Source organism: Zonotrichia albicollis, chromosome 22 (genome assembly GCF_047830755.1).
Source record: "Zonotrichia albicollis isolate bZonAlb1 chromosome 22, bZonAlb1.hap1, whole genome shotgun sequence".
NCBI lineage: Eukaryota > Metazoa > Chordata > Aves > Passeriformes > Passerellidae > Zonotrichia > Zonotrichia albicollis.
In genome coordinates, this window is record NC_133840.1 from 624068 (window position 1) to 644010 (window position 19943).

Here is a 19943-nt window from a genome sequence, read left to right on the forward strand (position 1 = left end):
CACATGGTATTGCAATCAATCACATCTTGGCATATTTCAAAATATACTTGAGCATGGGATGGCATTAAAAATCCCTTAGAAAAGCTCACAAAACCACAAGATTCCCAAGACTGAAGTGAAAGGGCAAGGAGAGGCTGTGCACCTATCAAATCTCTTATCTGGGAAATGCTTGATTGAGTACATAAAATTTGCACACAGGCACAGGCCATGCGACCAGGCTCTGCTCTCTGCAAAGTCACTGCCAGGCACTGAGCCCGACCAAAATGTGACAAAAACTGATCCACAACATTTAATGGACTGTAGGGTAGCAGAGAGGAGAGGTGAGGAAAATAAGGACACAAGTGTGAAATCCTTAAGAAAACAAACCAATATATATATCTGTGGATTTAGCAACAGATGTCTTACTGAAGGAAGAAAAGGAAACGCATCCAGAGGCTGAGTTTTTACGCAAAGCAGCTGCTTTAGCAATTTAGCATTATAAAGATTCAAACACCAGGGAGACAGGCCAGAGGTGATGTCCCAGGCCCTGCAGTGACCTTGCCGACTGCCAGCAGTGTTTTCTCCCATCACACACTGCAGTCCGTGTCCCACACCGCTCCTGACCCGCACACAAACCTTGTTCTGAAGCTCTGTGACAATTCCTAACGGAGGTTAATGATTCACATGCTAAATGGCTCTAACTTTAGTAGCCCGACAGTCAGTCCTGCAGCCCAAAGCCGCGAGCGAGGCGCTCCTGGCCCGGGCTGGCCCTGAACAGCTGTGCTGGCACGGTGACACGGCCAGCAGGGAACAGCCCAGACAAAGGCAGGACAGACGGACGCTTGTTCAGGAACAATGGCAGCCCCGGCATGTGTCACAGAGCATCTCAGTCAGTCACACTGCCTCTGCCAAGTGAACAGCCAGAGGGAGAGGTGGGATTTGTCTCGTTTTGAGGGCTCTTGGGTAACACATGAACTGTTTCTCTAGAGGTGCCTCACCCCAGCAGCGAATGCAGAGAACCAGCAGAGCCTCCTCGTAGATCACCAGATTCCTGATCTGAGGACCCCAATTTTCCAATTCCATGAGAGTCTTTTCTCCCTGTGTGTGCAGCCAGGGCCATGCTGGGTGTCACAGCCCCCTGGGCACCCTGTCCTGCCAGCAGGGTGACCTGGGCTCCCCTCCAGCAGTGCTGGGAGAGGGATCATCGGGAGCGAGGATTTGTTTTGGTTGGATTTCTCACAACAAGGGAGTTTTAGCACACACACTCATGCAATTAGCATGGCATTATAATGGGTTTTACCCTCTGGCTGTACATACATTGTCTGAAAGATGCAAAAGCAGATACAACCTCGTTTAAAGGAGATATTCATAGTCATTTCAGCTATAATTTTTAAAAGAAAAGCCACCCACAGATTCATTAGGAAAAGGAGGAAAACATTACAGCAGAGCAGTGCTCAGTCCTCTTCACTTTCCTGCCATGGCCAGAGCTCTCGGGAAGGCTGCTCTGAACTTACAGCACGAGGCCTGTCCCCAGGAAGGAGCAATGACACTGAAACCAGGCACCGACAGGCACAGCAGCAGGGAGGCTGCAGGAGGAGCACGAGCCGGGGCAGCACACGGGATCCCGGGAGGACCCCGGGAGCGAGGAGCTGCCCTGACCACAGGAGGGTCCTGCACCCACCCAGGGGCCAGAGAGGAATCACACCATTCCCTGAGAAACCACACCATTCCCTGAGAAATCACACCATTCCCTGGGAAATCACACCATTCCCCTTAAATCACACCATTCCCTTGAAATCACACCATTCCCTGTGAAACCACACCGTTCCCTGAGAAACCACACCATTCCCTTGAAACCACACCATTCCCTGAGAAATCACACCATTCCCAGAGAAACCACACCATTCCCTGAGAAATCACACCATTCCCTGTGAAACCACACCGTTCCCTGAGAAACCACACCATTCCCTGAGAAACCACACCATTCCCTTGAAATCACACCATTCCCTGAGAAACCACACCATTCCCTGAGAAACCACACCATTCCCCTTAAATCACACCATTCCCTGAGAAACCACACCATTCCCAGAGAAATCACACCATTCCCTGAGAAACCACACCATTCCCCTTAAATCACACCATTCCCCTTAAATCACACCATTCCCTGTGAAACCACACCATTCCCTGAGAAACCACACCATTCCCTTCAAATCACACCATTCCCTGTGAAATCACACCATTCCCTTGAAACCACACCATTCCCTGTGAAATCACACCATTCCCTTGAAATCACACCATTCCCTTGAAACCACACCATTCCCTGTGAAACCACACCGTTCCCTTGAAATCACACCATTCCCCTTAAATCGCACCATTCCCTGAGAAATCACACCATTCCCTGTTAATTCACATCATTCCCTGTTAAATCACACCATTCCCCTTAAATCACACTATTCCCTTGAAATCACACCATTCCCCTTAAATCACACCATTCCCTGAGAAACCACACCATTCCCCTTAAATCACACCATTCCCTGTTAATTCACGTCATTCCCTGTTAAATCACACCATTCCCTGAGAAATCACACCATTCCCTGAGAAATCACACCATTCCCTGTGAAATCACACCACTCCCTGTTATCCCACCTGTGAGTTCCATTAAATACCTGCTCACCCCGAGGAACTCACAGGGCCCAAACACTGACATGTGTGTCTACCTATTCACATCAGCAGTTTAGGGACTTAAAAAATATTCCAAAACTTGCAGTAAATCATTGCCTACAAAAAGTCCCAGTGGCTGCAGCACAGAAGAGTCTGAAACACTGAGGCAGAGTTGTCAGCGACAGCAGAATTTTTAGCACACAAGCACAGAAAAATAAGGTTTCATTGTTAAAAGACATTATCAAAAAGAACAGCTGTTATTTTTCGAGCTATTTAAGCACTGGATGTGCTGTTGATTTTCAGGTCACTATTGCTCCGTGGCAGCCTCCAGCTGGCAATACTTCAAAGATCCTAAAATGAAATATTTACAGTGGGGGAAAAAAAAAAAATCTTTGAGAGATATGATATGAAAGCAAACTGCAAAAAGATAGCTAAGGAGATAGTAGTGAGCAAAACTTGGATTTCACTTGGATTGAACTTTGAGGCAGAGAAGCCAAGTCCCAGAGCCCCCTGTTTCACCCACCCCTGGGAATTGGCTGCAGGATCTGAGGGCTCCCTGACACAGCTGAGAGCCTGACAAGGAGCCATGGGCTGGTATGGACTGGCAAAAGCTGGGTGAAGGTGTTCACAGGCAAAAGGAAAAACTTCTTGCACTTTTAGACATCTGGGACCTCAAAAAATACACTCCACCTGCTAAATATTTTCTTAATATTTTGCCAAGTAAAGTAGGTTTTGCATGCAGGAATCTGCATATGAAGAAAAAATTTGTGTTTGTTGGAAAGGCACTGAACAGAAAATAAGTTACTTAAGAAGATTACACAAAAAGACAATTTAATTAACTGACTACCAAGGCGCATTCTCAGCATTTCATTACGTTTTCTCAACATTCTCCACAGAACACTGTAAAGTAATCAAAAAATACCCAAAGGCACTTCAAGGAAACCTTGTAAGTTATTCCAAATAGCAAAGCCTTTCTAACACATATCCTCAGGAGCTGGTCTTTTCAGTGGTATGGGATCTGGGAAAGAACTGGCTGAATGCAAGCTAACAGATTTCATGCAGAACTTCCATATGAGCCTGAAGAAAACATCCAGATTTCATTTTCACTTACAGGTGTTTTATGGGAAAGGGTTAAGAGACTTCAAAGGTGTGCTTCACTCCCTCCTGCTAAATGCAGACCTCTCCAGAGCTCCTTTTCCAGCCATCCATGTCCAAAAAAAGCCTTTTAACGTTGGTTCTAATCACACCCTCCAGCATGTGTGCCATTATCACTTATTCTTTACAAATCAGAGCTAAAAGCAAAACTGATTACTGCAAGAAATCTGTCTCCTTGAACAAAAAGTGATTCAGAGTATCTTACTTAAAAGAAAGGAGTGAAAATTAAAGGGATACTGTTATGGCTAATATCTTTAAAAATGTTTAATTTGTCTTCCTTCATGGAAGCTTAAAATTGAAACTGCTTTCCAAATCAAATTTATTTCCCCACTTATACAAAATTTTCTGACTCTGCTTCAGACCTTTTTATTCACTTCTCAACTGCCTATATTAACCACAGCTACAATAACTTACTACGCTACACATAACATTTATTCAGATAATTTTTAATAGAATTTTTAATTTTTTTTTAGCCAATGGCATAGTTCCGGATGTGATGTTCACAAATAAATAACATGCCCAATAAACACATAGAGCTTCATGTATTTTTACAGTTCTTTCTTCTTTATTTTTAAAGCTTGTACCACTATAACATGCACATTCCTGCCCCAATTCACTGACCTCTATTCCCATTCCCACCAGCCAACCAAGAAAAACCCAGATGAGAAACCTTCCTCTCCACATCCAACAAGCCTGCAGGCCTTGGCACAGTTCCTGGAGTATTTCTGCACCTCCAAGCAAAGTAGGTTAATAAGGTCTCTGGTCATATCCCCGACTGCCACCTCGCTCCTGCAATATCCACCCAGCTCCTCTCCCCAGGCCAGGACAGAACAAACCTGCAATACCCACCCAGCTCCTCTCCTCACCAGCACTCTGCCCTGCTTCCTGCAATACCCACCCAGCTCCTCTCCCCAGGCCAGCACAGAACAAACCCCAGGAAACGGTGCCTGAGCTCCTTTCTGCACAGCAATCCCTGGGAAGCAGCTCAGCACCTCATCCCAACCAATACCTCAACACTTCCTCCTCCAGGGGAAACCTGTCCTGCTTCAGACACTCCTTGTTTCACCGCAATCATGTTTCCTGACATAGGAGAAAATCAGAAGAGGATTCAAACCAAAGTGTACAATAAATATTAGAAACTCAGTACTTCAAAGTAATTACACTGCAGTGTTCCCTGCTTCCACCAGGGAGATATTTGTATCTGTTGGTTAAGGACTAAGCCTCAGAACTTTGATGTATTTGTGTATATAAATACACAAATAAATAGGTATATATGTATGAGGCTGAGGCTACCTTTTAATTTTATGAATTACTGCTATTTATATTCATCTCCCGAAATTCTGTAGTGATGATAAATACATGAACATTCATCAAGATTTTTAGCTGGAAGAGCCAAATCTTATTTACTGACCTTTCAAGTTTCAACTTACTCCGCTCATTCCTTATTCAAAGGAATTCTGTATTCTACAATAGTACAGAACACAGAATTGAAATCCAAAATGTTTTGTAGTTGACACTTTCTCTTTCATTCTCTTTACCAGAAATTATTTTAGATAACAGTGTTTTATTTGTCTTGCACAGGCACGGATGTTAGACTCACCAAACTTTAAAATATTACTTTAAATACACACTAAGCCTATAAGATGCTGTAATTCCCAAGCCCAGCACTTCACAACGGCCAAAGTAAACACTGAGCAGAGACATCTCAATTGCTCTGCTGCTGAACAAACCCAAGCAAGAGCTGAGAGCCACAGGAGCAGCACATCTGACACGAGCTGTGCAGCTTTTCCCATTGTGGCAGCTCAGGGTCCTCCTTCAGGCTGGCTGACAGCCACGTTATAAGCTGTGTCCTTGTAGCTGTGCACAGGGCATTTCACATCAGCTTCTCTAAGGCTTCCTCTGCACATTTTACTCACATAAATTATTGCTAACTGCTGCCATTTTTTTTTCTATGTAAAGATTTCTATGTGCTCAACCCTGCTAAGTCATTTCTTCTCTGAATTACTGTAGGAACAGAAGGGACACGTCAAAACACAAGTGTATAAATAAATTCATAACCTCTACAGTCCCAAAGTCTAGAACATGTCTCAGATGGGATATTTTTGGAACACGAAAGAAGAGTTTTATATTTTATTACATGTTAATGAAGATTTAAGAAAGACCCATAGCCTTGCAAAAAAGAAAGGAAAAAAAAGGTAAAAATCAGTCTTCTATTTATTGCCAGGGCATTTAAAGACACATCAGTCTCCCATTACCATGGGCCAGTGAAGGGAATGATCCTCTGTCACATACCATCAAGTCTCACGGTGCTGTAAAAATTCCACCTATTTCCTTGACAGTCTCAATTACACTGGAGCCATAACCACTCCTTTTCAATAGATTCAAAAGGCAATTTCAGAGATCCGGAGACATTGGAGTGACACACTGAAGTGGAGAGGTGAGCAGCACCTTTGAGTGAACAGCCTGCTGAGAGTGGGACGAGACTGCTCAAAATTCTTCCTTGTCTGCAACAGCAGAACATGGAGCTGATGAATTTCTGTGAGAGGTCGTTTGGCTACTGCTCAAATGTCTGAAATCCTGTAAAATTTGCAAAATCTAAATTTTCAGGTAAGCCAGCCAACCCTGTTCATGCCTTGGTCCAGGGCCAGGTGACCTGTACCAGGTGCTGGAGGCAGCACAGCTCCAGTGATCCTCAGCCTTTCCCCCCTTCCAAAACTCACCCACAAAATGTCATCTTACAGAACTGTTTAAAATATTACAAAATCTCCAAGGAAAGTGTGTCTCTCCCTCTTCCCACTGGAAGAAAACCAGCCTGAATTGTTATAAAGCAAATTAACTGACATGCTACAATGCAGTTGGTTTGGTTTCACATCTCCATCCACAGAAACACCAAGGTCTGACCTGCAGGACTCCCTTTTGACCTCCTCCTTTCACAGCTGTATTTAGCTTCCAGTGATCTCCATGAACTGACAGGACAATCCTAATATATGTTTCTCTATTCTGAGTCTGTCAAAAACCTTGTGATAACAGATGGAATCACTACCATGGGTGCAATTCCAGGGGAATGAAATTAATGACTCTAAAATACTTCAAACTCAAAATTTAAACAATAGTTCAGGATGAAATAAAATTATTACAGAAGAATTCCCTTTACTGGGTCATTTGGTAAGTGACAAAATCTCCTTGGGAACAACTGTGGGAGTGATGATATATACATTTAATATTCAAATTACCAAACACCTGTCAGTTCTCAATGTTTTAGATGAGGTTTCACATGAGTAAACAGTAGCTTAAAAATTATAAGGTGACATGCCCAAGACAGAGATCAGAAAAAAAGCCACAAGTAGGTCAAAGCTGGTCCTGATTCTGTCAACATTCACCTACTTTTCCTCAACTGCTTCAGAAAACAATAAGCAATCCAAACCAAAGGAGCATACATGCTTTGTCTCTTCAGCAGGGGCAGAAGGGAAGCTCAGCTCAGCTTACAGGCTTGGGTGAGGATGTGAATGCCCTGCTGGCAAAAGCACGGTGCAAGTCCTTGATCCTGACTTTTCAAGTGCAATCAATGAGCAAATATGCTCAGAAAAGCACTCTGATACCTTGAGGTATCTATAATAATTGAAAAACTAAATCAAATGTACTTTCGACTTCATAATTAAAATCTGCTTTTAGTTAAGCTCTTAGGCAGAACTCTTACTGTCTTCAATCAAATCAAGTGATCCATGGTAAAACAGATATTTTAGAATACATTTTTGCCTCTCAGAGTGGCTGTAGGACATTCTCTTTTAGAACAGTGGTGCACAAAGACTGGCAGAGTGCAGGATCTGGGCTGGTCTTGCTTTAGTCCCTGACACAGGAGGATTCCCCAGCACACACAGACACTCCCCTCTCCACACAGTCCGGATCCACAAGGACAAGATAAAATTCTTTCTCTGCCAAATCATAAATGGCAATTTTCAATGGCTTTTAGACTTAAACCTAGCAGGTCTGAATTTCACATCCCTTTGTTCCAGCACATCATGTGAATATTCACTGGTGAAGCAGCACTGGACAGAGCACTAATGATGCAGGCCACTGTCCCTTTAAATTAACTGCAATTAATATGTGGGAGCTTCTGCCCCCAACAATTTCAGTTTAGACATAAGAGTAAAGTAGATGCTAATCATTACTCACTGCCATTTCACTTTAAAAGCTGGGTATTATTTTTATACTAGCCTTGGTTGGTTGTGTGTTTGGTAGTCGGGGTTTTTTTCATTTCCATATGCTGAACCACAGGAAAACAAAAAGCACTAAACCCCACTAGTCTTTACCTGTACATCATGTTAACAACAGCGACTCTGAGAACAGTGACTTAGAAGACACATGCCCTTGACAGAACTATTGGCAGATCTCCATTTCTGGGTCCATTCCTACCTGTCCTTGCAATTGAGATACGAGCTGAGACTTGAAAAATGCGAATTGATCGGGAGACTCCCCACCTCTGTCCAAAACCAGAAAGAGTATCTCAGTTCCCCAGGCGGTGTTTTGACTGCCTTTATTGTGTTTTCCCAAAGAGCTGAGGGCAGGTGTGAGGTGTCCCCCGTGCTGGGCAGCCCTGCACACAGCCCCCGTGACCTTGGGCAGGCTCTGTGCGGGCTCACAGGGGGAGCACACGGCTCCTGTCTGACCCACAGCCCTTCCTGTGGCCACAACAACCACCAACACCGTCCTTCTGCTCCATCATCACCCCACCAGCTACAGATCAGCAGCAAGGAGCTCTGGTCTCCGCGTCAAACACAACACGGACAACAAAGCACTGAGAGGCTCGGGAAATTCTTTTCTTCATTTCACCAAGAACACTAGCCTAGGAATTGATAAAATTAAGAAAGATGGATGGCAAGCAGCCCAGAAATAATAATGCCTTCTCTTCCTTGTCCTGAAAAGAAATCCTCCTTCCAAAGACTGCTCTGAGCGAGCCAAGCAGAACTTACAGAAACATCCAAAGAGAAGTTATACTGCAAGATGAGAACAGCCTTTAAACAATGCTTTTGTGCTGTCACTATGCAATCTCTGGGGGGGAAAAGCTCTAATTGAGGCTTTCAAATAGTCTCACATGGGCTGCCAAGGGCCTTTACAAACGAAGGCAGGAGGAAGCCAAGCAGGTCCCCAGCTAAAAGGCAGAGGCACACTTGTGCTCAGAAGGCAGTGACCTGCAGCTCTGCTCCAGACAGGAGTGCCCTGCACCAACCCAGGGCTTCAGAACGGACTGGGACAGAACTTTTCCTGTATTTCCTGTAGCACACCTTAACCCCTCAGGACCCAAGGCAGCAAAGGCTGAACAGAATGGTTCCCAGGGAAAGGCAGAGCCCTGCCAGGCTCCCCTCCCTCAGCCAGGGTGCCAGCACACACTCAGCAGCCGTGCACAGGAGGAGCACTGCTCCTTGCTGAGAGCTGCTCCTGCCTCCATGCAGCAAGTTCTGCTATTCACAGACAAATACTCTTCCATAGTTACATGAATTTATATCAAACAATATAGTGTGTTACCTCCAATAGCCACCACACACAGAGCCAAGGAAGAAGGCAGAGTCAGTCACTCTTCAGAAAAAGCATAATAAACCATCTCAAACCCTGAATAAATACCTGGCCACCAGCTCAGCACCATCCCCAGCTTCCCTGGTCCCACTGAGCAAAGGCTCTACCCTGACACCACAAAACTCAGCAAACCCTCCTGGTGGCACCCAGATAATGGAGACAAACCAGGAGCAGATTGGGGATCAGCACCACTCCAAAAGGACAAGGAAACTGAAACACCAGCTCCTCTGGTGAGCAATTGTGGAGTTCTTTTGCAACTATTAAAATGTGTTTTCATGTAACAGAGAACGGAGGAAAGAAAATCCTCCTCTGAAGTCCAAGGATTACTACGGTTCCCAGTATATTTCACTTTTCCACAAAATTTCCTGTAAGAGTTTTTGAACAGAATGCTCTGAAAAAACATTTCTTTTTCAAATCCCACATAAATACCATCATATCATGTTCTAAGAAACTTTAATGAAATAAGAGAATATGTATTTTACACAATGATCCTGCTATAACCATTCTGATGTTATATCCAACAGCATTAAGAGCATAAAAATTCCACTCACACACAAATGCTTCCAAGCCTTTATAGAAAAACACCACATCAGGAAATTAAAGAATGATACTACTAGGACACACTGATTCTGCCACAGCCCTCAAGATTAAAGCTCAAATTCTTACTAAGCACTTTTAAAGACTGTACATGGCCATGTTCCAGAGCTGTAGCCATGGAAGTTGTTTCATATCAAGGCTGGTGTAAGTCTGCCTTCATTTATCCGTCACGATTGCATAAGAAAAAATGATGCAGCTTTAAATACTGAAATGAAGTCCAGATTATTCTGGTAGGTTTGGTGTGCTGTTCTGGTGCATTCTGAGCAGCATTTTGGTAGCTGGTTGCCTCCCCTGCAGCTTTGTGCCCTCCTGTGCCCGCTCAGGGCTGTACCCACACCAGCCTGAACAGCACCACGCGCACACTTCACACACCTGAGCTCACCTGAGCACCACGGGCACTTTTCCACAATTACTGAAACCCCCCCAGGCAATTTGTAGCAAAACCAGGGAACTGTGAACCTAGAAAACTGAGCTGACAGCTTCATTGATCGAGGCTCCCAGCAGACTTACAATACAGAACTGAGCCTTACAAGCATCAGCACCTCGGTGATTTTAAGGCATTTGTGACCTGGGCAAGCTGGGGATTTCCCCAAATGAGACTCAGTTCTGTGACCCACATGCTGGAATCACAAGTGTCCACCCAGCTGGCACCCACAGGCTGCAGCCCATCCACGTGCCCACAGGACACACTGAGGAAGGCCACGTGTTTTATAGAGGAGATGACTTTGCTCTTTTCCAGGCTCCTCCTGCAGTGCACTATGGATGGAGCTACAGTGATTTCCACAGGGAAATGTTATTTATTTTCTACAATTTACCCCTCGTCTCCAAACACTGTTTTCATTTAAGCGTGCTGTTGGTAAGCTGCACTTCATACCAAGTACCACAGACAATGGCAGAAAATGAGAAAAATGGGCAGAAGTGATGAAAAAGTCAGAAAAGACAGTGGGGGAAATAAAAATTAAATAAAATATATGACCTATATTATTGAAAAAAAAATACTGCTACAACAACATTTGTTTTTACAACTCCTCTTAGATAGGTGATGGCTGTGGTTTGTACCACCTGTAGCTACCACCCCATCCAGTGCCCATCCCATCCACTTTTTCCCTGTTACTGCTGATGATGAACAAATACTATCATCAATAAACAAAGCACTGATCCCAGAAGTCCCTACCCTTTCCATACACGTTTGTACTGCCTGCCATCTGCCACTTTGATTTAAGCATCTCCCACCCTACTCAGGGGTCTACTTTTACAAAGCAGGTGCAGTAGTTACTCTGACTACCAATAAACCAAAACTTACAGCATCTACAGAGAGATTTTCTAGCACTTGAAACCCTTTGTGGATTTTTAACACACCTTTTAAAAAACATCGCCAATTACATTAATGAACACAAATTCCATTTAAGCAAACTCGACACACCTTTGAGCCAGCTTTTCTCACAAGAACAGCTGCACATTACCTACTCCAGACCAGGAGGCAGAACTTTCCAGAGGATTAAAGATACATGAGACCCAGATACAACCATTACAAGTAATCAAAAAACACTTCAAACATATCCCCAAGGCTTCCTCCACTTCACCTGCCCAAAGCTATTCTTTCTATGCCATTGTTCCCCGAGAAATGAAGCAGCCCAGGCACACCCAGCAGCCTCCCCCAGACCCTTCCATGGCCTTGGGATCCCACACTTGGGGCTGCACCCTCACTCCTTCACCCCCCAAACACCAACAGCTCTGTTTGGCATTAGGGCATTCAACAACTTAAATATCCGCTTAAAAAGAGGTGAAAGAGTCAGGGGGAGAGAGAAAAGAACATCTGAAATATGTCTCCTGGAAAATCAATATCAGACTGCAGATCCAGTCACAAGCTGTAACATTTGCAGAATTCAGAGGAAGAAAGAAAAAACACTGAATGCTACCAGGATCTAACTGGATTATCAGCATCCAGTCCTGTGTGGATACAAACAACATCAAGGTCTGCAGGTGCTGCACAGCAACTTGCATTTCAAGTGACCTCTGAAATGCTGACCTTGGCATAATTTACAGTGAACTAATTTATCCCAAATGCTCCTTGCCCAACTTTGAGAAAAAAAAATGTTATTCACATTCCTTCTTTCTTGCATCATGTTACAAGACAATAATGAACAACTCGTATATTACTTGGATAGAATTTCACCTAATCCCAATGTCTAATTTGAATGCAAGGAGCTATTATATCCATTTCATTTAATTCACTCCATTTGGGAAACAGTCATTTAAATGTTAACAGAATTTTTCTTTTCAGGAAATTTGAAAAAAAGCCCCAACCACTCAAACATATAAAGCTTTGCAAAATTTCCCATACAGAAAAACCTGAATAAGGTCATTGTTCTACTACATTTCTTCACAAATAAGGTCAGAATCCAATTTAGATAAAGCAATCCTATAAAAAAATACTGACATGGGGATCTAAGATCATCACCTGCAGCTCCTTCCATTGCAATGGTGACTGTGAAACCCCATCCCCACTCTACTCTGTGCCCGCTTCCAGTGCTGCCTCCTTTGCCTTAGGCATCCTCCTGGTTCCCTCCAATAACTGGGTAAAAATGACTCTGCCTCCTCCTTATGAAATCAGTGTCTATCTGCATCAGACAACAGCAGAACTCACTGAGGTACAACACAAAGAGTGGGAAACTCGTGGTCCAAGCCTGGCCCCACAGCGCTGGGGGAAGGCTTGGGGAGACAAACACCCCAGTGCCATCAGCCCTTCTGTGCCCCTGCTCTGTGCCCTGGGCTGGAGCTCCCCAGTGCCATCAGCCCTTCTGTGCCCCTGCTCTGTGCCCTGGGCACGGTGCCATGGGGCTGGAGCTCCCCAGTGCCATCAGCCCTCCTCTGCCCCTGCTCTGTGCCCTGGGCACGGTGCCATGGGGCTGGAGCTCCCCAGTGCCATCAGCCCTCCTGTGCCCCTGCTCTGTGCCCTGGGCACGGTGCCATGGGGCTGGAAAACACCCCAGTGCCATCAGCCCTCCTGTGCCCCTGCTCTGTGCCCTGGGCACGGTGTCATGGGGCTGGAGCTCTCCAGTGCCATCAGCCCTCCTGTGCCCCTGCTCTGTGCCCTGGGCACGGTGCCATGGGGCTGGAACACCCCAGTGCCATCAGCCCTTCTGTGCCCCTGCTCTGTGCCCTGGGCACGGTGCCATGGGGCTGGAAAACACCCCAGTGCCATCAGCCCTTCTGTGCCCCTGATCTGTGCCCTGGGCACGGTGCCATGGGGCTGGAAAACACCCCAGTGCCATCAGCCCTCCTGTGCCCCTGCTCTGTGCCCTGGGCACGGTGCCATGGGGCTGGAACACCCCAGTGCCATCAGCCCTCCTGTGCCCCTGCTCTGTGCCCTGGGCACGGTGCCACGGGGCTGGAGCTCCCCAGTGCCATCAGCCCTCCTGTGCCCCTGCTCTGTGCCCTGGGCACGGTGCCATGGGGCTGGAGCTCCCCAGTGCCATCAGCCCTCCTGTGCCCCTGCTCTGTGCCCTGGGCACGGTGCCATGGGGCTGGAGCTCTCCAGTGCCATCAGCCCTTCTGTGCCCCTGCTCTGCTCTGTGCCCTGGTGCCATGGGGCTGGAGCTCCCCAGTGCCATCAGCCCTTCTGTGCCCCTGCTCTGCTCTGTGCCCTGGTGCCATGGGGCTGGAGCTCCCCAGTGCCATCAGCCCTCCTGTGCCCCTACTCTGTGCCCTGGGCACGGTGCCACGGGGCTGGAGCTCCCCTGGGCCCCAGGGACTGAGCCCCTCATGCACCCCAGCCCTCTCCTGTGGGGTGGGTGGGCAGCAGAACAGCACCAGCACTGCCCAGCAGTAACAAAACAGTCACTTCAGAGTAACACAAAATGTCACATTACACAGGTCAAAGCTAACCACTGTCCACCTGTTAATTAACAGAGAATAATTCCTGATGGTCAAGTACTGTCTTCTGGCAGGTGAGGTTTGAGGGACTGGAAAAAGATTATACAGACAGCTTCAACTTCAGAAAAAAAACCTCTCCCACCAAAAGTCTTAACGAATTTCATAAAAGAAATGTCTATAGTTCAGCTTTTGCTAAACGTCTCTCACTTTCCAGCCTAGGCATCGTTAATAGCATTAACTATGCCAAACATCATTGTGGTTTTCAGCAGTATCAGATAGCAGAAGGGGAACTTCTCCTGCCACTTCTCAGACTTCTCTGAACCCATAACACCTTCTTTTCCTTAATATACATTCTGGCAATTTTGTCCCAGACACATTATCCCCACTGCATCCTTGCTCAGCAGGACACATTCCTTTAAAGGAGAGGGAGATTATCAGTTTATCCTGGGAACGTCTTTCCTGCTGCTGTGCTTAGTATCAGTGCTGGGATAAAACCCTCTTAAAATAGTTCCAGGGTCCAGGCAACAATCCATTGTGTGCAATATTCTTTTGGGTTTTATGGAGCAATGACTTTGGCATTTTCAGGCCTTTGCAGACCAGCAACGAACAGTAGATTAAGGTTAAATTATTTCTGCCCTTAAAGTTATGACAGCCTGAACATGATGTCCTGTCTCAACACCAACAGCCAAACTGTTTAGAACGCTGTACTGTCATGTGACCTCCTGAATAAAAGGGATTAGAGGCAAGTGCTTTAACCCACACACACAATTTCAAATGGGGTAAATCAGGAATTTAAAAAATATTAATTCAAATACTTTCTTCTATTGTCACTTGTAACAGCTTTCCCACAGAGATGCATTTTAACACGGATTTGACATTATTAAGAGAGATTGTTTGGTTCCACAGTTTTTGATGAACGACAATAACTTTTCAAAATTAAGAGACACAAGGAAGACAAGCAGAATTCCCCCATGTCTTACATTCCTATCCCACTGGAGTAGATGTGTCCCAGCCAACAGGACATTTCCACATTTCAGCAGCAGTGTTACCACCATGAACCAGCAGCAAGAGTTGTCATTCCCTATCTCCCTCTTCACCAGCTCAGGAACCGTGCATGGAAACAGCACCAGCACCTCTTGCAGAGACACTGAGGCTTCAAACTTTATTTCAAACCTACCAGCCTTGGCAGGTTCAATTGATACAATTTTTTAATTATCATTATTATTATTTTTTTAGGAATCCCACCAGATGGCAGCAGCATGTCTCCCCAGCAAAACTGGGAGCACTTCTCCAAAGGACAGCTCCTCATTCTTGGAACAGACACAAGGCTTCCCAAACTCAGCCCTGCTCAGTCTGAACCACAGGACACAGACAGAGCTTGTCGCTGACATTAAAATCTGGATTTTTTCGGCACTTTAGGAACATGAGAGCAGGGAACACTGCAAGAGCAAATCGCTCTGCTTTTGGCAAATGAGGAACATGACTGGGTTTGCAGCAATTCACCAAACCAGAGCGTGGGGAAACAAACCTGCAGGACCTGGGGGCAGCCCCTGCCCTCCTGCCCCTGCTCAGCAACACCCTCCTGTGGCAGGGCCCCAGGGCAGCAGGCAGAGCAGGTGCTGTGCCAGGACAGCTGATTCCACACAAGAGGTGCCAGCTGAGCGAGGACACGGGAATTAGGGAATGTGCACGGAGCCCAGGGCAGCACCGCCCGCAGGGGTCAACAGCCAAAGTGCTGAAGCACCTGGCTTTGGCTCTTCACGAGTGAAAAACTGCAGCAGCACATCAGCTACCCTGAAACATCACCGAGCAGCAGACAAATGAACTAATGACAAATGCTAATTCAACTGCCAAGAGAAAATCTCTCGGTGAGGTAACGGGAAGTGCAACGCCCCACGCTGATCGCCCGTCTGATGCGCTGAACTGAGCTGCAGGTCAGCTGTGCCTCCAAACAAAGCAGTGACACACCAGAGCACGAGATGAAAGACTTCTGCAAATACCCCAACTGTCTATGCAATAACATCCATTTCCCTCAGAAGCACTGATAAAAACTTTTCAGTTACCTATTAGCACAAATAATGTTCAGACAAGATACTGAGAAACAACAAATCCTCCCTCCAACGTCACTCAGGCTCTGTGAATCCCGTGTCACACTAGAACCCAAGAGCACATTGCTCATGTCCAAGTCACCTCAAACTATAAATACTCAAGTCAGTGTTTACTTTATCTCACATAAAATTCAATTACGTGGGCATTCTTCCACATTTTGAATGAAACTAAAATTCAGTTTAATTACTGCTTACAGACTCCTAAATTGAGCCTGCACTCACCAGCAGAAGTTAACATGAAATGCCAAAAGCTGAGCAGTGACCACTGGATTCAAACACACTCGTGAGCAAAGAGGAACTCACTCCCACCAATGACATGCTGAGCCAGTGCAGCCGGAGGGATCCCAGCTCCCAGCTTCTGCTTTTAGCTGACACCCTCCCCCTTTGTTGTTTTCTCTTTCCCAAGCCGTTGTTACCTCCAAGCAGAGCTGTAGCTGCAGCTCTGCAGGCACAGTCCCCCAGGGGCAGGTCCCGCGGGTGCGCAGCCCTGGGCTCGGGATGGGCAGATGCTTTGGCACTGCCTCTCCTACCTGATGTCACTCAGACCCTTCCCTCTACACCTCCTTTCTCCCCCCTCTGCACCCTTAATGATATTATATTTAAATATGCAAGCGTGACCTTTCATTCTACTGAATACTGTGGAAGCAGATCTCTCTCTGCACCTTGTTTTTTGGCCAACAGAGCTGGGAAAATAAAGACCTGGAAAATGCACAGGCAAACAAAACACCAGTAAAAAGGGCTGATCTTACATAACTACATGAATTTAAGCAAAGACCTTAACAAATAAATTTATAAAACTCCATACCTTAAAAAATATATAAACTGATGAAAACACCTTCAGATAATTTTTTACAGCAGATTCCTTGTCAGTTTTCATTCTTTTACACCCACTTTTTAATGCTGTACCACAGCCAGAGCACGGCAGTGCTGACTGCACAACAGCTCCCCTCCGACGGGGAGAACTCGGCGTTTAAATGACCTGCCCAGCTCTGAGGGAAGGCACCGAGAGCAGCCCCAGCACTGACCTGCACCTCGCTCCTGCAGCTCCCTCGGCCTCCTCAGACAGCACCGGGCTGGTGACGCGCGGCCACCCCGAAGCGCTGGGCTGCGGGCACAAGGGGCTTTGCCCTCCTGAGGCCTGCCCTGCTGAGCCCTCTGCCTGCGCCTGGCACACGCCGTGACCCGGCCACTCCTCTCGCTGAAGCTGCAGCTCGGCCAGCGCCTAAAGCAAAACTCCAGGGGCACCCAGAGGCTGGGCTGGGAACGCTGCAGAGGGCTGGGACACCACGCACAGCTGCAAACTTTGCATTCGTGCTGCAGGAAGTGCACTGCAACACGCCTGCTCTCCAAACAACCCCCTGCCAGCCTTCATGCTTCCCAGCACAGCTCCGAACAGGGCACGCTGACAAACATTTATATACAAATATATATAAATATATATATATACACTGCTGCCAGCTTTGTGTCAGCGCTCCTGAAGGGAACTAATTACATACATGGCTCTAAGGTAGTCACAAAATGCATTAGGAGAGATTCCACTCCGCTGACAGACTCCTCTGAAACGCAGCTGGGGGATAAAAGGGCCGGAGGCAGAGCTACAGTGAGGCAGGAAATCCCATTTCCATTTTTGAGAGGGGAGCAAAGTTCAGCTGTGCCGTTTTAGGTAGCACACAGCACTACCGCAGGTCAAACCGCCGTGAGACAAAGATCTTGACAGGTGACTGCACAAGGAAGACATTTTCATACGCTTTTCATTTCTGACTCTTAAGCCAGGTCAAAATGAATATTCTAATGCTCATTTGTTAACCTGAAATTTTAGGAAGCGCGGCTTAGCTGCACGGATGCACGCTCTAATTAAAGGTACAGAAAGGGCACAAACAAGCTGCATTGTCTCAGAAGAGAACGGCAGGGTGGGCTGTTACTCAGAGGTGGCTCCTCACCACCGGGAACCTCGTTCTGCCAACGCAAACAAGCGAAGCAACTTTCTAAGAACGGAGAAGAACCAGCAGAAAAGCTCTTAGTAAGCAGCTCTCCTGCTTTCTGATTCAAATGACAAAACCAAGGATGAGTTATGACCAGGTAAAGAATGACAAGGAGGTACCGGTTCACTTTTGTCTCTACTCACCAGACAACACCAAAGGCTCCGTATCCGATGGGTCTGTCCGGCTCAATGTCCAGTTGCTGCTGTGGATGTTGTGAGTGCTGATGATGGTGCGCTTTGACTGCAGCAGCTGCTGCAGCCTGTACCTGAGCTGGGGCTGCTGCAGCCGGTCCGGGGGCCTGGCCCGGGGCCGGGGATGGGAAGTACGGCTGCTGCTGCCCTGGGTTCAACATCGCGGCGGCGGCGGCCGCGGCTGCGGCGGCCGCGGCGGCCGAGGAGGCATGCTGCTGCACGGGGTGCACCGCGGCCGCCGAGCCGGCGTGCAGGTGGTGCTGAGCATGGTGGTGGTGATGGAGGTGAGGAGGAGGGAGGTGAGGAAGGTGGTGGTGATGGTGGTGGTGGTGACCTGCTGCTGCCGCAGACGTACCGCCATTGTAAGCCGCCATCATTTTTGCGTTGGCTGTTGTGCCACAAAGAGACATTCAAAAAAATGCCCTTTGATTGGATAACAACTGGGTCAAGCTGTCATTTGGCCATAAAAATTAAATCTGCTACACTTTAAAAGAAGTTGGGTTTCATCATACACGGCCCACCTTTAAAAACATGGAGCTCCACTGGCCTTATCTCCTCGCGAAGCCAAACAACTCGGGGAGTCTCTTCATGTGTGCGGGCGCCAACCCCTTCCCCAGCATCCAGCCGGGCTTGGCTACTCCAACTCCATCCTTGGGCAGCTGGGGTGGGGCCGGGGTGGGTTTTTTCCTTCACTTTTGGTTATTTTTGTTGTTTTTCTTGTTATAAAAATTAAACACCGTGATCAATCCCCCTTCCCTCCGGAGGGAGGGCTCGGAGCCTCTGCCCTGAACACCCCGCGAGGGCCGGCCAGCCTAGCCCTGCCATTCCCGCACCCTCTCCATGTGTCCCCCGAACCTCCCTGAGCCCGGGCACCTCCTACATCGCTCCCTCCTTCCAGACACCTGCTCCCTCCTTCCAGGCACCTGCTCCCTCACAGCAGCAACAACTCGGGAGTTTGCAACTTTTCCTTGAAGGCCTGAAACACACACAAGGACCCAGAGAAAGTGAAGGGGGGGCGTAGGGCGAGGAGAGGGGGCTAAAACAAAATAAAAACAGAAAGAGGAAGGGAAGGGCCGGGGCAGGACAGGGATCGCGGCGGGGGCGAAGGAGGGGGAAAAGTGGCGAATGAATGACGGGGCGGCGCGGGGCCGGGAAGGGGGCGCGGGGCAGGACGCAGCGGCCCCTGACAGCGCGACCCGCGGCGGGGCGGGGCCGGCCGGGCCGGGGGGGTCGGGCCGGGGGTGGAGGGCAGGGGGCCCGCGGTGCGGGCGGCGGGAGGGTCTGGGGGCGGCCCCGGGTCCCCGCCCCGCCCGGCCCCGGCCCCGGCCCCGGCCCCGCTCTCACCTGGTCCCGCCGCCCCGCGCCGCGCCGCGGGCACGCGCTCCCCCCCCCCTGCGGGGCGCGCGCCCGACGCCGCCCGCAGCCAATCGCGCCCGGCCCGCTGGGCTGCGCGAGAGCCGCCCCCGACCAATCACCGCGCGGCGCCCGGCGCGCCCCGCCCACCGCGCGCGGCCGTGCAGAGCCCCCCCCACGGCGCGGCCCCGCCCCCGTGACCCCGCCGGCCAATCATCGCGCGCCGCCGCGCCCGGAGCCGCCGAGACCCCGCGAGATTCCCTCACCTCACACAACCCTCACCCCGGGCGGCCCCGCCTCCCTCACCTTCCTGCCACTCACAGCGGGCCGCCGGCCAATGGACTATGCTCCTGAGCCAAGTCCCGCCTCCGAGACCCGCTTTTCGCCCAATCGTGGCCGCCCATCCAATCCAATTAGCCAATGAAGAGGAACGAAAGCCAGAAAAGAGGTTACTGGGCCAATGGCACTGG

The 19943-nt window shown here is 48.2% G+C and overlaps 1 protein-coding gene and 1 long non-coding RNA gene across 5 annotated transcripts in view; one reads left to right on the top strand and one right to left on the bottom strand.

Moving 5' to 3' along the window:
- NLK (nemo like kinase) overlaps positions 1–19911 on the bottom strand; it is a 38002-nt gene extending 18091 nt beyond the window's left edge. For 2 of the 4 annotated variants that reach the window (XM_005491961.4, XM_074557097.1), the window contains exons 1-2: positions 19465–19622; positions 18073–19096 (exon numbers count right to left, since the gene is read on the bottom strand). In XM_005491961.4, coding sequence (XP_005492018.1) covers positions 18073–18530 — 458 coding nt within the window. In that variant the 5' untranslated portion in view covers positions 18531–19096; positions 19465–19622. Of the gene's footprint in view, positions 1–18072; positions 19097–19464; positions 19623–19779 lie in introns of those variants that run through there. The other 2 variants (XM_005491962.4, XM_026796405.2) reach the window with 2 other exon arrangements.
- Positions 17434–18547, top strand: LOC141731417 (uncharacterized). Its single transcript, XR_012583514.1, has 2 exons — positions 17434–17664; positions 17767–18547. It is a non-coding gene; the product is annotated as an uncharacterized LOC141731417 (long non-coding RNA).
- Positions 19912–19943: the final 32 nt, after the last annotated feature.